Source organism: Phascolarctos cinereus, unplaced genomic scaffold (assembly GCF_003287225.1).
Source record: "Phascolarctos cinereus isolate Bilbo 61053 unplaced genomic scaffold, phaCin_HiC Scaffold_4;HRSCAF=312, whole genome shotgun sequence".
NCBI classification, from domain to species: Eukaryota; Metazoa; Chordata; class Mammalia; order Diprotodontia; family Phascolarctidae; genus Phascolarctos; species Phascolarctos cinereus.
Genome location: NW_027555847.1, coordinates 697,305,743 through 697,318,425, shown reverse-complemented (window position 1 = coordinate 697,318,425; position 12,683 = coordinate 697,305,743). Strand labels below are relative to the sequence as shown.

Sequence of the window (12,683 nt, the reverse complement as noted above, 5' to 3'; positions counted from 1 at the left end):
TAAACTGTGGGATCTAGGTTGGTCAGAGATGCAAGTGAAGCCAGAAAGGGACTGAGGGACTGGGAGAATGGGGGAAGAGGTCATGGGTAGGGGAAGAGCCAACTTCAGACCCTGCCCTTGTGAAAAAAAAAAATGACACCATGAATTTTCCTGACACTGAATAGCATGGGAGGATCAAGTAGTTCTAAACTTGAGTGGTGACCATCACGTCTTACTAAGCATCCACATCTCTATTGCTTTGCAGTATTCCTGTGCATACCATATTTGACAGCTGTCCAGAAGGAAACGGCATTAAGGCCATGGCAATGACAAATGATGCGAAGTTTTTAGTGACCATTGATGATGGGGCGTTCCAGGTAAAGACTACACTGGGTCTTTCATCAAAGCTCTTCCAGATGGGCTTCCCTGAATCTCCTGTTGGACATTCAGAAGAAATGTGCCCATTCTGATACCCCTCCCCGTCTCCTTCAGTGGTTGTGTACGGGCCGGCGAGGTGTGCCCTGTTAGCCAGGAGAGCTGGCTAACAGTATGTGTCTCTTTGTCACCTTCTCTTCAAGAAAGTCTGCATCTGGAGATGGACGGTGGACACTGAGACGCCTGCATGTTCTGCCACCCTGGAACCAGATATGGGTGTTCAAGTGAGTGCCGCTAGTCAAAGCTGAAGGGAGGAAAGATTAACCTAAAGATGAACACGGAGCCCTGGGCATGTCCTGTTACAGAAAATTCTCTGGGCACCACTTTTTGTCCCAGTGGAAATTGGGTATGGGGTGACATCCAGTATGTCATTGTATTCCCAGAGCAGTTCAGTGAAGCCAGTGGCCCAAATGGTGCTCCCACTTTGGAGACGTGTCAGTCAGTCAGTAAGCATGCATTAAGTGCCTGCTGGATGCTAGGGGACACAACGAAAGGCAAAAGACAGTCCCTGCCCTCAAGTAGCTTACAGTCTAACAGGGGAAGCAGCAAGGTATATACAGGAAAAATAGGAAATCATTAACAGAGGGAAGGCACTAGAATTAAGAAGGTTGAGAAAGTAAAAGATGGGATTTTAGTTGGGGCTTGAGGGAAGCCAGGAGGCAGAGATAAGGAGGCCTGTCAGGCATGGGGGCCACAGAGAGAAAATGCCTGGAGATGAGAGAGGCAGTATCTTGTTTGTTGAACAGCCACAAACAAGTGTCGCTGGGTCAGAATACGTATTGGGAGGTAACGTGTAAGAAGGCGGGAAAGGTAGGAGGGGGCAGGTTGTGAAGGGCCTCGAATGCCAAACAGCATTTTGTGTTTGCTCCTGAAGCCAATAGGGAGTCACTGGAGTGCACTGAGCAGCTGGGGGTGATGTAGCCAGACCTTCGCTTTAGGAAAATCTCTTCAGTGGCTGAGGGGGGACTTCCGGGGGAGAGACTGGAAGTAGACGCCTAGCAGCTGAGGGCTGTGAGAGTGGATGGCAGCCTGCTGGGGGCCGCTGCCTGCCTCCAGTCTCTCCCTACTTCAGTCCATCCTCCACGAGGCCACCCAAGTGACTGGCAGAGACTGTGTGAGTTTTGTCTTTGCATCCCGGATCTGTAGCAGATGCTCGTAAATGGCCTGTTGAATTAATGGAATGAAAACACTCTGTCTAGTCTGTTTTATTCTCCTGTGTGGTTATTATATCATTCATTCAGCAAATATTTATTGAGAATCTGGAGGGAGCACAGAGATCAGCTGCATAAGTTCCTGTCCACATGGGGTTTACAGTTGTGTATAGGGGACAAGACAATGAATAATTCACTGAGGCCACATAGGAGGGCCAAGCTCGATACCCTTCGGAGGAGAAGGGGCAGGATGCCCTGCTGTTGAACTAGGACCGGAAGCATGTTCCCTGTCTCTGATTTTCAACACTGAAGACTGTAAATATAAATTTTATGCTAATACAGAGTTTTTCACCAATTGTTTTTTTCTTTTTACATTTCAGGAATACATTATTTTCAACCCTGGTAATCATAGAGAATTGGTGAGCAACAGCAAAACCCACCTACTGTATTATGAATGGGTGAGTAAGAATGCAGGGTGCGCTCGGGGCAGGGGAGAAACATGGTCGTTCTTTGGTGTGTGACACTTTGGTCCTGTCCCTATCGATTTAGATTCTTATTAAGTTACAAAAGGTATTACGGGTCAGAATGTTTTCTTTAAAGTGTGCTATCCTAGTCCTATTACAAAGCACATCTTTCTTTTTCAACCCTTGATCTGAAATTCCAGATTCTGAGAAGCTTTCATAAAAAAAATTATATTTGAGAAAAGTCTCATTCCACACAACTAGAAACAGACATTTCTTTAAAATAAAATGCCCGTGGAAGAAGGGGTGAAACTTGAAGGATTTGTTCTTAAATACAGTTCACTGTTTCCATATGTAGTCAGAAATATTCAAAAATGAAATTCCTGAATGCCAGGTTGACTCAAACCAGCACACTAAAAGGAGAGGTCTTAGCTTAGAAAGGGCTGCTAATCCAGGTCCTCCCCCAGGAAGCAGCCATCTCCCCTACACCACCCCCTACACCACCCTCAGCCTGTGATCACAGCCTTAAAGGCCTGGGATGTGAAGCTTGCGGCTTCCAAAGCAGCCCGTTCTGTTCTTGGGATGCCTCATTGTGAATAAGTTCTTTATACTGAGTCGATCTTCAGAACTTTTACCCCCGAGAGGAAACATGGTCAGTCACTTGCACTGTCTCATCCAGTATTCTGACGCCAAACTCTAGGTGCCACTTCCATGGCGTTTGACCTGACTCCTGACTGCCTGCCCCGTGAATCCTGTGGGCGCTGGAGGAATCCAAGGTGCTCACCTGGCCCAGCCTTTCTCTGTGTTTGCGCTGACTGCATTTGGATGGTGCAGAAACGGCCTATGTCCTGAGGAAGAGAAGGCAGCAGCACAGAGCCATGTGTCTGGGCCTTTGCAAGGTTGTGCTGGAGTGTCACCTTGGACAGCTCCCCAACCCCTCCCCCCCACCCCCCCACTGGCCATTCCTGGTCCTTCCTACCCTCTCTTCTGGTGCCTAGACATCCTGAAAATGTCAGATGGGAAAGGAGGCAGGAAGAAAGGAGCAGCAGAAGGCTGCTTCTGCAGGGGGTTATAGGTTTGTTTTTAACTCTGTAATTTATAGTATCTGAAATGTCTTTTCATTTCTCTGTTTTTGTCTGGGCTTTGGTTCTGGGATGAGTGTGAAAGAAGCAACTGGTTATTTTAACTCCACAAGATAAATTCCTCTTAACACTGTTGGTCCTTTTATGTGCTTTTGTTGTGACTGTCCTGATATTATACAGTTCCTCTTTTGGAACAGAAATATTAATATTTACCTGTACTTACCAGGATGAAGCAAATGGCATTCTTCACTTTAGTATGCCTGTTTTAACTGAAAAAGTGAGTATGTTTATTGTGTTTTCACTCATCAGATTTTGAGAGAGAATATATTTAATTGTTAACTAAGATTAGATGTTTGCAGGTTTAGCTCCCACACTTTCCATATGAAGAAATAGAGGCCAGAGAGTTCAGATGACTCACCTGAGGTCACACGGTAATAAGGAGAACTAGGATTTGACCTCAGGTCTTCCAATCACAGAGTCTCAAAGTTGGAAGGGCCCTCAAAGGCCATTGAGTCCAACCCCTAACTGGCCTTCTCCATAACATCCCTGACAAGTAGGGTGTCATTTCCTCCAGGGCAGGGACTGTCTTGTCCTTATATCTCTAGTGCCTGGTACATAGGAGGAAGTTAATAAGTGCTTGTGGATAGATTGATTGATTAAGGTGGTCACCCAGGCTTAACTGAAGGCAGGGAGAACAAGGGAGAACAGATAAGCAAATACAAAATAATTTAGGAGGTGGTACTTAAGCTGGCCCATGAATAGAGACAGAGGTTCCAAGAGATGAGGGCAAGGAGAGAGAACATTCCAGGCTTGGGGCACACAGCCTGTGCAAAGCTAGAGAGACAGGTGGGAATGTGAGGGATGGGAAACAGCAAAAAGTTGTTTTCTCCAGAAAGCAGAATGTTTGTGTGGTAAACCTGGAAAGGTAGGCTGGACTCAAATTGTGAAGAGCTTTAACAGTATTTACATAGCACCTACTGTGTGCCAGTCACTGTGCTGTTATTATTCCCAGTTTAGGGATGAAGAAACTGAGGTTAAGTGGCTTGCTCAGGGTCACAAAGCTAATAAGCGTCTGAAGCAGATTTGAACTTGGTTCTTCCTGACTCCAGGCCCAGTCTTCTGCCTACTGTATCATCCAGCTGCCTAAACAGAAACGTTTGTATTTATCCTAGGTGCAATAGGGAGTCATTGAAATTGAGCAAAAAAAGTGGCGTGGTCATTCTGATGCTTTAGAGATATCAATATGGCAGCTGCATAGAGGATAGATTGGAAAGGGGAGAAGGTGGATGCAGAGAGTCCAATTAGGTTACTTCAGTGGTCCAGGGAAGAATGAGGGCTGAAATGAGGGACGGGGCTTATGAGTTGAGAAAAGGGGTTGGGTAAAGATTTCTATTATAGAGAAAGAATGAAGATTTGCAGCTGATGGCATATTGGGAATGGGGGGGGTGAGAGAGTGAAAAGTCAAGGATAACTCTGAGGCTAATGTGGATTGTGGCGCCTTCAACAGAAATGGGAATATTAAGAATAAGGATGGGTTTGGGGAGCAAAGATTATATAAGTTCCATTTTGGACATACTGACTTGGTGATGTCTACCGGTCTAGCTAAAGGTGTCTCACAGGCTGTTGGTGATGTGGGACCGACCCTGAGGCTGACCACTAATGCTGCCCTTTATAGGCAGAAAATTGGAAGGAAATAAACTTTAGCTCGAAGTGAGGAAAGTACTTCCTGACAGGGCCATTAGAGTAGAGTGGACTGTCTCAGAAGATGAGTCCTCCATGCCTGGGGGAATGCGGGCTCCCTCAGGGCTGGAGCTGTCTGACCTTTATGTCTGTGAGGTGCAGGAGTTTCTCCTCTCCACAGGAGCAGGCACATCTCTTACGTGGGCTGTAGAGACCCAGAGAAAGGAGGTAATTGTCAGGCACTGTCTATCTTAGCTTCCCAACCATACTGCCAGAATAGCGGCTCAGAGTGCAGTTTCCAAATGAGCCAGCAGGTGTCACTCTGGGCTCAAGCTGCTCCAGCTCCCAGGTAGTCTTCAGTCCCTCGGGTAGGTACAAGTCTACCTTGTGCTCATTAGCTGAGGGTGTAAAATACTAAGATGGTCCTAAAGTACCTCGGACTTGTGTCCTGGTTTCCATGAAGGGCCCCATCTTCCCCACTTCATCCCTGAAGCATTTGTTCACCGGGTGCTGCATGCTGGGCTGGGCTTTGTGGGTGCAAAGACAAAAAAGAAAAGAAAAGAAAGGAATAGCCCCTGCCCTTAAGGTCGAAAAGGTCAAAAAGTAATCACCTGTTAAGGCTGCGAGAGTTCCTTTATGAAAAGACTGCATCAAATGCCCTGGTGTCCAAGAACCTTATTTTAATGTGAGCCTCAATGACAGAAGTTCCTTTGGTACTGTGGTTTTCAGTAACTCCTCCCTTCCAAAGACCTTCGAGAACTTGCTGGATTATTGATAACTATTTAATCTATTGTCCCAATATGTCTGAGGCAGAGAGAGGGTAAATATGATGATTCCCATTGTACGTTTGGGGAAATTGTACATTTGAAAGATCGCGTAGCAAATTACCAAATTCTACTTTGTTTATAGTTTCTTTTTTCAGGACTCAAAAGATAGATTTTCTGGTACCTACACTATTATAGTCTAGGAGGATGTGATATTGATATATGTGTGTGTGTGTGATATGTGTGTATATACACACATGTATATGTACATACATATATACACACGTGTGTGTATATGTGGAAGCAGATCTATGCACACGTATGTGTGTGTGTGCACACGCATGTGCGCATGTATATGTTTAAAGAGCACTGGCTTTGGGTCTAGTCTCTGATGCTTACGACCTCTGCGACCTTGGCCCAACCATTAAACCTCTGTGGGCCTCAGCTGCCACACCTTTAAAGTGAGGGAATTGCAGTAGTCCGTTTCTGAGCTCCGTTCCGGCTGTAGACCTCTGATGCGGTGACTCAGTAGACTCTGGAAGTCCACCTCTTCCTGTAGGTCACCACAGCTGAGTGCCATTTCTGACACTTGCCTGGGCAGCAGGGTCCTTGAGCAAGCTATTGCCTCTCATCGCCTCAGTTTCTTCATCTGCACAATGAGGAAATTCTGCAGTCCCTTCCTATAGGCCTCAGTCCTGTGATTCTACTGAAGATATGGCTTCATTGTTCTAGGTGAGCAAAAGGCCATATTCCAGGAGCATTACTGCTTATCCTGTATCATTCTCTCCTGGAGAAATAACTTTATGACAAAAAGCTGATTAGGAAATTTTAAACATGCTGATATTATCCTATAAATAGAGCACGGTTTTCTTTCTGACAGGTTGCACCCACCGGAAATTCCCTTCTCAGTCTCTGAAGGCAGAGAAGTTTGAGCGATTGATCTCTCTTTGATCTGCTTTCAGTGGATCATTTAATTAAATTTGGCTCCCAGCCAAGGCCCTCACCAAGCTTTTAACAGCTTAGGACTTTTGTGGACCTTAGAAGTATCTGCAGGGTAATTGTGTGTTTCTTTTTGGGAGTTAAACTGTGTATTTACTTGGTCCCTTTGTGTGACGGTTGCAGACTTTTAATGGGCTTATTCTTCACCTTATATGTACAAATGGTAACCCATAACTTTTCTTTCAAAATGCAGACATTCAACAAGACTGTGGGAAAATTTAGCCAGTCCATCTTTCATTTTGTGACCAGACAGATTTTGAGTGCCACAATGGAGGGGAAGCTGGTGGTCTGGGACCTCCACCCCCCACCTCGATCTTACACTTCCTTAGAGGTGCTTCATATTAAAGCCTGTAAACTGGTGCATTTGCAGAAGGATGCTCTTACCGTGTTAACCACTGTGGACAAGTAAGTGATTTCACACAGTCCGTGATTGGTCACAAAGACAGCTATTTCCAGATTCCAATCCAGGTTTGTCCCCTGCAGCAATTCTACTGTGGCTATTTGGGGCCCTCATTGATAAGAATATTTGCTTTTAATGGGTGGGTGATGACTATACAGGAGATGATAAAAGAAATAAAGGAAGAGGTTGTAATCTTTAATTAACACACAGGTCAGTGTTTATTAGATACCTGCTTTATGTGATAAAAAGTAGCCTAGTCCTTGCCTTGAAAGAGGGAGTCAGAGAGCGTGGTTGGAGAGAACCCAACATACCTAGAAAAGTATAATCTAGTAATTACTCATGTCTTAAAGGGTTTTGAGATTTGAGATGAAACATCCAAATCAAAAGGTAAAAAACTATTTTTTCCCTACAGGGATATTATCCTTGGGGAAAAAAATAAGAACAGTGGCTTTGCAATTTATGCTTTGATAGATTCTGAATTAATTTAGGGTTGGAGTTGGAAGGCCCCTTAGAGACCAGCTAGGCCTTTTCGGACCCGAGCAGGAACCCCCTGTACCACATCCCTGACAAGGGGTCTTCCGGCCTTCCCTTAAAGACCTTCTCCCCCACCCCCACCCCCAGCCTAGCGGTGGAGTACCTCTGAGCCCCCCATTCATTCCCCTTTGGAGACAGCAGTCATTGTTGGGAAGTTTTTCTGGACATTGTGCCTAAACCTGCCTCTTTTTAGCTGGTCCACACTGTTCCTTGTTGCTTAAGATCAGAATTTTAGCTCCTTCCACTTAGTTTCCCAATGGGGGGACACACACACACACACACACACACACACACACACACACACACACACACACACACACACACACACACGCCGTGCGTGCGTAGGAAATGCCTGACTTTTCAGGTTCCAGGAGAGGGCAGTGTTGGACACACAGGGCACGAAGCTGATGCTTCTCACCAAATCCAGGCTTTTATTTGGTCTTTCTGCCCACGTATTCTAAACACAAGAGAATTCATTTTCCCTAGTGATTACAGTTACTTTAAAGATGTAAATTTCAGATGAATCCAAGGGGTAAAACGGAAGATGAGGACGCTCTCTTTCCCCATGAGGTGCTCCTTGGCCCCGGGCTTGCCTGGGCCCACTTAGGAGTCCTCTCCCTTCTGCCCTGAAAGCTGCTCTTGGTGGGGGTGGGGAGGAGGCAGCTGTCTACTGCCCATGGGGCTACAGAGCTGTCCTCATAGTCTTGGGGCGTGGTTTAGCATTGAAGCAATTGCTTGTCCCAGTTACCACTAGACTGAGGCAGGGGGTGGCAAACCCGCGGCCTCCAGGCCACACGTGGTCCTCTACGTCCTCAAGAGCGGCCCTTGGACACCGGAAGACCTAGAGGGCCACGTGTGGCCTCAAGGCCGAAGGTTCCTCACCCCTGCGCTGCCATCACAGGTGTGGGAAATGTGAGACGTGAGAGGGAGGAAGCCGTGCAGTTGACAAACTGGCCTTGTTTTTTGCAGATACTTTGTAACCGGTGATGTCAGAGGTCACATCAGGTTCTATGACGGCAAGCTGTCACTGGTTAACTGGTATAGCCAGTTCAAACTGAGCCCTATAGTCATGCTGTCCTTTTCAAAGAACCCCCTCTTTCCTGTGGGGGAGAAATCCAGGTTCCCATCAGACTGCACCCTTCCTGGCAGCCCTTTCGTTGTAAGGTGAGTCAGGCAGGCTCTGCTTTGACTTAGTAACCCAAGTGCTGGCGCCGTGTTTACGGAGGGACTCTCCCTGGACTGTAAGAGAGCTCCTTGAGGGCAGGGCCTGCTTTCATTCCCATGGTGCCTAACACTTGCCCAGTTTGCTGACCCGCCCCCTCTTTGGACAGGAAATGTCACTTCCTCCTGCCGAGGACTCCCACCTAGCTGATAACTGTATTGCCAGTGAATAAAGTTTCAAATATTTGATGAACCTGAAAGAATTTTCAATGACTTGATAAACCTTAAAAAAAAAAGAGGAATTCCACGTCTTTGTATGAAACCCGTGAAGCTCCTGAGTTTGGCCCTGCCGTCCCTGTTGGGTTTGGGTTCCCTTCTGTGCAGTTGTGTCTCCTTTTCTTCTCCGAGCTCTGTTCACCCTAGCTGCTGCCTTTAAAGATGTTTGATAATTAATAGCCATAAATTTTCAAGACCAAATTGTCAAATGAGGCTGTGTAATTACCTCTACAGCATTTACAGGCACATCTGCCTATGTGCACAGAACTCCACATTTGCGTACACAAATGAATATTTGCATGTGCAGATTAGCTAATTGTACAACCGACTGTCCATCTGCATACTTGATGACTCAATTTGCATGTTGAAATGTAGGCTTTTTCACTTGCAAATGGATGCTGTTGGGTATTGATGGTGTATTTTTGGAGATGTAAGGTTAATAATGTCACAAAATTACAGACACAGAGTGGTTTCATATGCAATTAGGAACTGAATGGCTGTTGTGCCCCAATTCCCCACAAATGCTGACATAGCTTGGTCTCTCCTTGGCAAACAGAAATTTTATCATTGGCACATCTGATGCCAGAGTGTACCATTTAACGACAGATGGGACCAAGCTAGAAGAAGTCTTGATCGAGCCCAAGGAAGCCATTCACGCCATCGCTTGCCATCCCTACAAGCCCCTTATTGCTATCGGGAGTAACTGCGGGCTGCTCAAAATGTGGAATTATCACAAGAAACTGTACGTGGCGAGCAGGATCTTTGAGGACGGGCTTGGCGTTCAGAGCCTGACGTTCAATCCTGAAGGTATTTGTTTCTTCTTTGACGGGCCTTCCCAGGCTCCCGGTGTGAGATGTCATGGGAAGTGACCTCATCTTTCTGAGTCCTTGTTCTCTGGCCTGTGTTGTCAGGGTATCTTTTGGGGGCTGGCTTCACCGAAGGGACAGTTTACGTTATGGATGCTGTGTCGCTAGAAAACGAGGCTCCGGAGCCTTTCAAATATTCCAGGGGCAAAGTGACTATTATCAGCTTCTCCCATGACTCCAAATTTCTGGCAACTGCTGTAAGTATTTCCACTGAGAAGAAGAATCCAAGGACATCTTGGCTACTCTGGAAGCCAGGCTAGTTTAAAGAAAAAAAGAGGGTAGGGGGGCCTCCTTGTTCGACAGGTATTTGGGTCCTTCCACTTCTTGCTTCTGCCAAGGACTCACGTGGTAAGTGACTTGCCCGCCTCAGCCTTAGTTTTCTCCTAGTGCGCAGCATTGGCCATGTCATTCTCTTGCCCAAGAGACTGTGGGGGCTCCCTGTTGCCTCTCCCAAAGTCCTCTGACAAAGCCAGTCACAGAGCTGCTCACACTCTGGCTCCGAACTTGGCTCAGACTCTGTGTTTCAGACAATTTGGCCTGCTTCCTCTTTGCCTTCCTAAGGGAACCAGAATCCTAGAATCAGAGAGCCTGAGCTCAAGCCCCGCTTCAGACATCGATGGCTTTGTGAAGTCACTTCAGTCTCTGTTGGCAGCAGTTTTCTCATCTGTAAAATACGGATGATGGTAGCATCTCCCTTCCAAAGTCGTCATGAAGATAAAGGTACCGTAGACATGGCAGCGATGGTTATTAAAGCAGCAGAGCCATTGAAACACACATCTTCCTCTCTTTGTCTCTAGCTTTCCTCAAGACTCAACTCAAGAGCCTGATTCCCCGCTCCAGCTACTAATGTTACTTTTTTTTACTTTGTATACATTTCAGTTTGTCTCTGTATATAGCGTCTTCCCCTCCATCATCCCTCAGTAGAATGTGGGGGCCCTTTCCAGTTGTCCTGGCCTACGTCTGGCCACCAGACCCAGATGGCTCTGGAGGAAAGAGTGAGGCTGGTGACTTTGCTCAGCCCTCCCTCACTTAAACCTAATCACTTGCAAGTCATGGCTTCGCCTCCCTGATGTCATGGTCCTCTTCTAGAATGAGGGGCGCACGACAGCGGCAGCAGTAGAATGTAAGCTCCTTGAGGGCAGTGTCCATTTTGTTTTGTCTTGTCTTTCCATCCTTAACACAGCACAATGCCTGGCATACAGTATGGGCTTAGTGAATTAGTAAAATGTGTGTCGGTCTGTCGCCAAGGAGAGGTTTCTGTTAACTGTGCCAAGGCTGATGAAGGCGAATGGAATTTCCCTGATAAAACAGTCCAGAAAGGTGCTGTCAGGGTTAGAGAAACGATGAGAATTCTTGAGTTTGTTAAATGTGCATTGGGCTTATAAATGATGAGAGGAAAACCCACAGATTTTGAGCATGATTTGATCCTTTTGTTCTCATTCAGGATGTAAATTTTACGGTGGCAGTTTACAAGACAATGATAAAAAATGGAGCAAAGGTCTGGGAATATTTAGCAAGACTTCGTTCTCACCACAAAAGAATCCAGAGTTTGCTGTTTGGGATTCAGCTGGACAGCAGTGAGCCCAGGCTCCTCAGCCTCGGCAAGGACAGATTGCTGGTGAGTTGGCACCTGCTTGCTCCTTCGGTGACTCTCTTAAATGGAGAGTTTCTCCTTGAAATTGGAGTCGCACTGCCGGGCTGACGTGCGGGAGGGAAGGCAGGTTCCGCACCTCCTGTAGGCTCCTAGGACCTCCGAGGCCTTCTGGTGTAACAGCCTATTTTACAGATATGTAGACTGAGGCCCAAAGAGCTGAAGCAGTTTGCTCAGGACCACGTGATAGTGAATGGCAGATCTGAGAATCACACCTAGAGCTTATAGGCCCAAACATGGTGTTCTTTCCGCTGAGGTGTTTCTGGAGAGGCCTGGGCCTCGTGAAATCTGAGACAAAGGAGCTTCGAAGGCGTGGGAAGAAGCTGGAGCTTTGCCTCCGCAGCTCCGTCAGCGTAGGGGAATCTGACCACAGCCCCTCTGAGATCCAGGGCCTCCCCTGGTGATCAGCTCTGACTGATCGGCAGCGTCTGTATTGTCTGCACGCGTTTATTGGTGTGTTGTACCCCCTTCGATCACAAGCTCCTCACGGGCAGGGCCTGGCTTTTCCTCTTTTTGTATCTCGGGCGCTTAGCACAGTGCCTGGCATGTGGTAGCTGCTCACCAAATGTGACTGACTGACTGACTGACTGATGTAGATGTGGGGTTGTCATCTTAGGGTCCTGGTGCTACCTCTTCTGCAATGATGCGGGCATGGATTATTCACAATAGTGGCTTATAAAGGTCATGGAGACCTTGATGTTTGAAAAGTGACATGGAGAATAGAAAGACGATGGGCTGAGAGCCAGGAGAGGTCTGGGTTCAAACCTCACCTCTTGTTGGCTGAGGGACCACGAGCATGAAGTCCCTGAATCTTTCTCAGCCTCAGTTTCTTCACCTGTAGAATGGGTGTATTACCTGTAGCAGCTGTCTCACAGGATTATTGTGAGAATCAAAGGAGATGGTGTAGGTAAAGCACTTCCTAAGCCTTTCAGTGCTATATGAATGAATGTCAGCTATTCTCATTATTATTCTCATTATACAGCCACCCAAGTGACGCAGTTAGTTGGAACACTGGGCCTGGAGTCGGGATGACCTGAGTTCAAACCTCACCTCCATCTGCCTCAGTTTCCTCATCTGTACAATGGGGGTCATAGTGGTGCCTACCTCCCAGAGTTGTTGTGAGGATCAAATGAGATCATATTTGTTTAAAAAAACAGACCGCTTAGTGCAGTTCCTGGCACGTATCCCGCGATTTATTAATGCTTGTTCGCTTCCCTTCCCTCCAGGACCAGGGACGTAGACAC

At 46.8% G+C, this 12,683-nt stretch overlaps 1 protein-coding gene across 1 annotated transcript in view; it reads left to right on the top strand.

Annotated features, from left to right (window-relative positions):
* CFAP251 (cilia and flagella associated protein 251) overlaps positions 1-12,683 on the top strand; it is an 87,671-nt gene that overhangs the window by 27,915 nt on the left and 47,073 nt on the right. Inside the window, 9 exon segments of the mRNA XM_020970268.2 lie at positions 245-356; positions 558-638; positions 1,946-2,023; positions 3,335-3,385; positions 6,745-6,956; positions 8,455-8,649; positions 9,479-9,729; positions 9,834-9,985; positions 11,233-11,406. Coding sequence (XP_020825927.1) covers positions 245-356; positions 558-638; positions 1,946-2,023; positions 3,335-3,385; positions 6,745-6,956; positions 8,455-8,649; positions 9,479-9,729; positions 9,834-9,985; positions 11,233-11,406 — 1,306 coding nt within the window.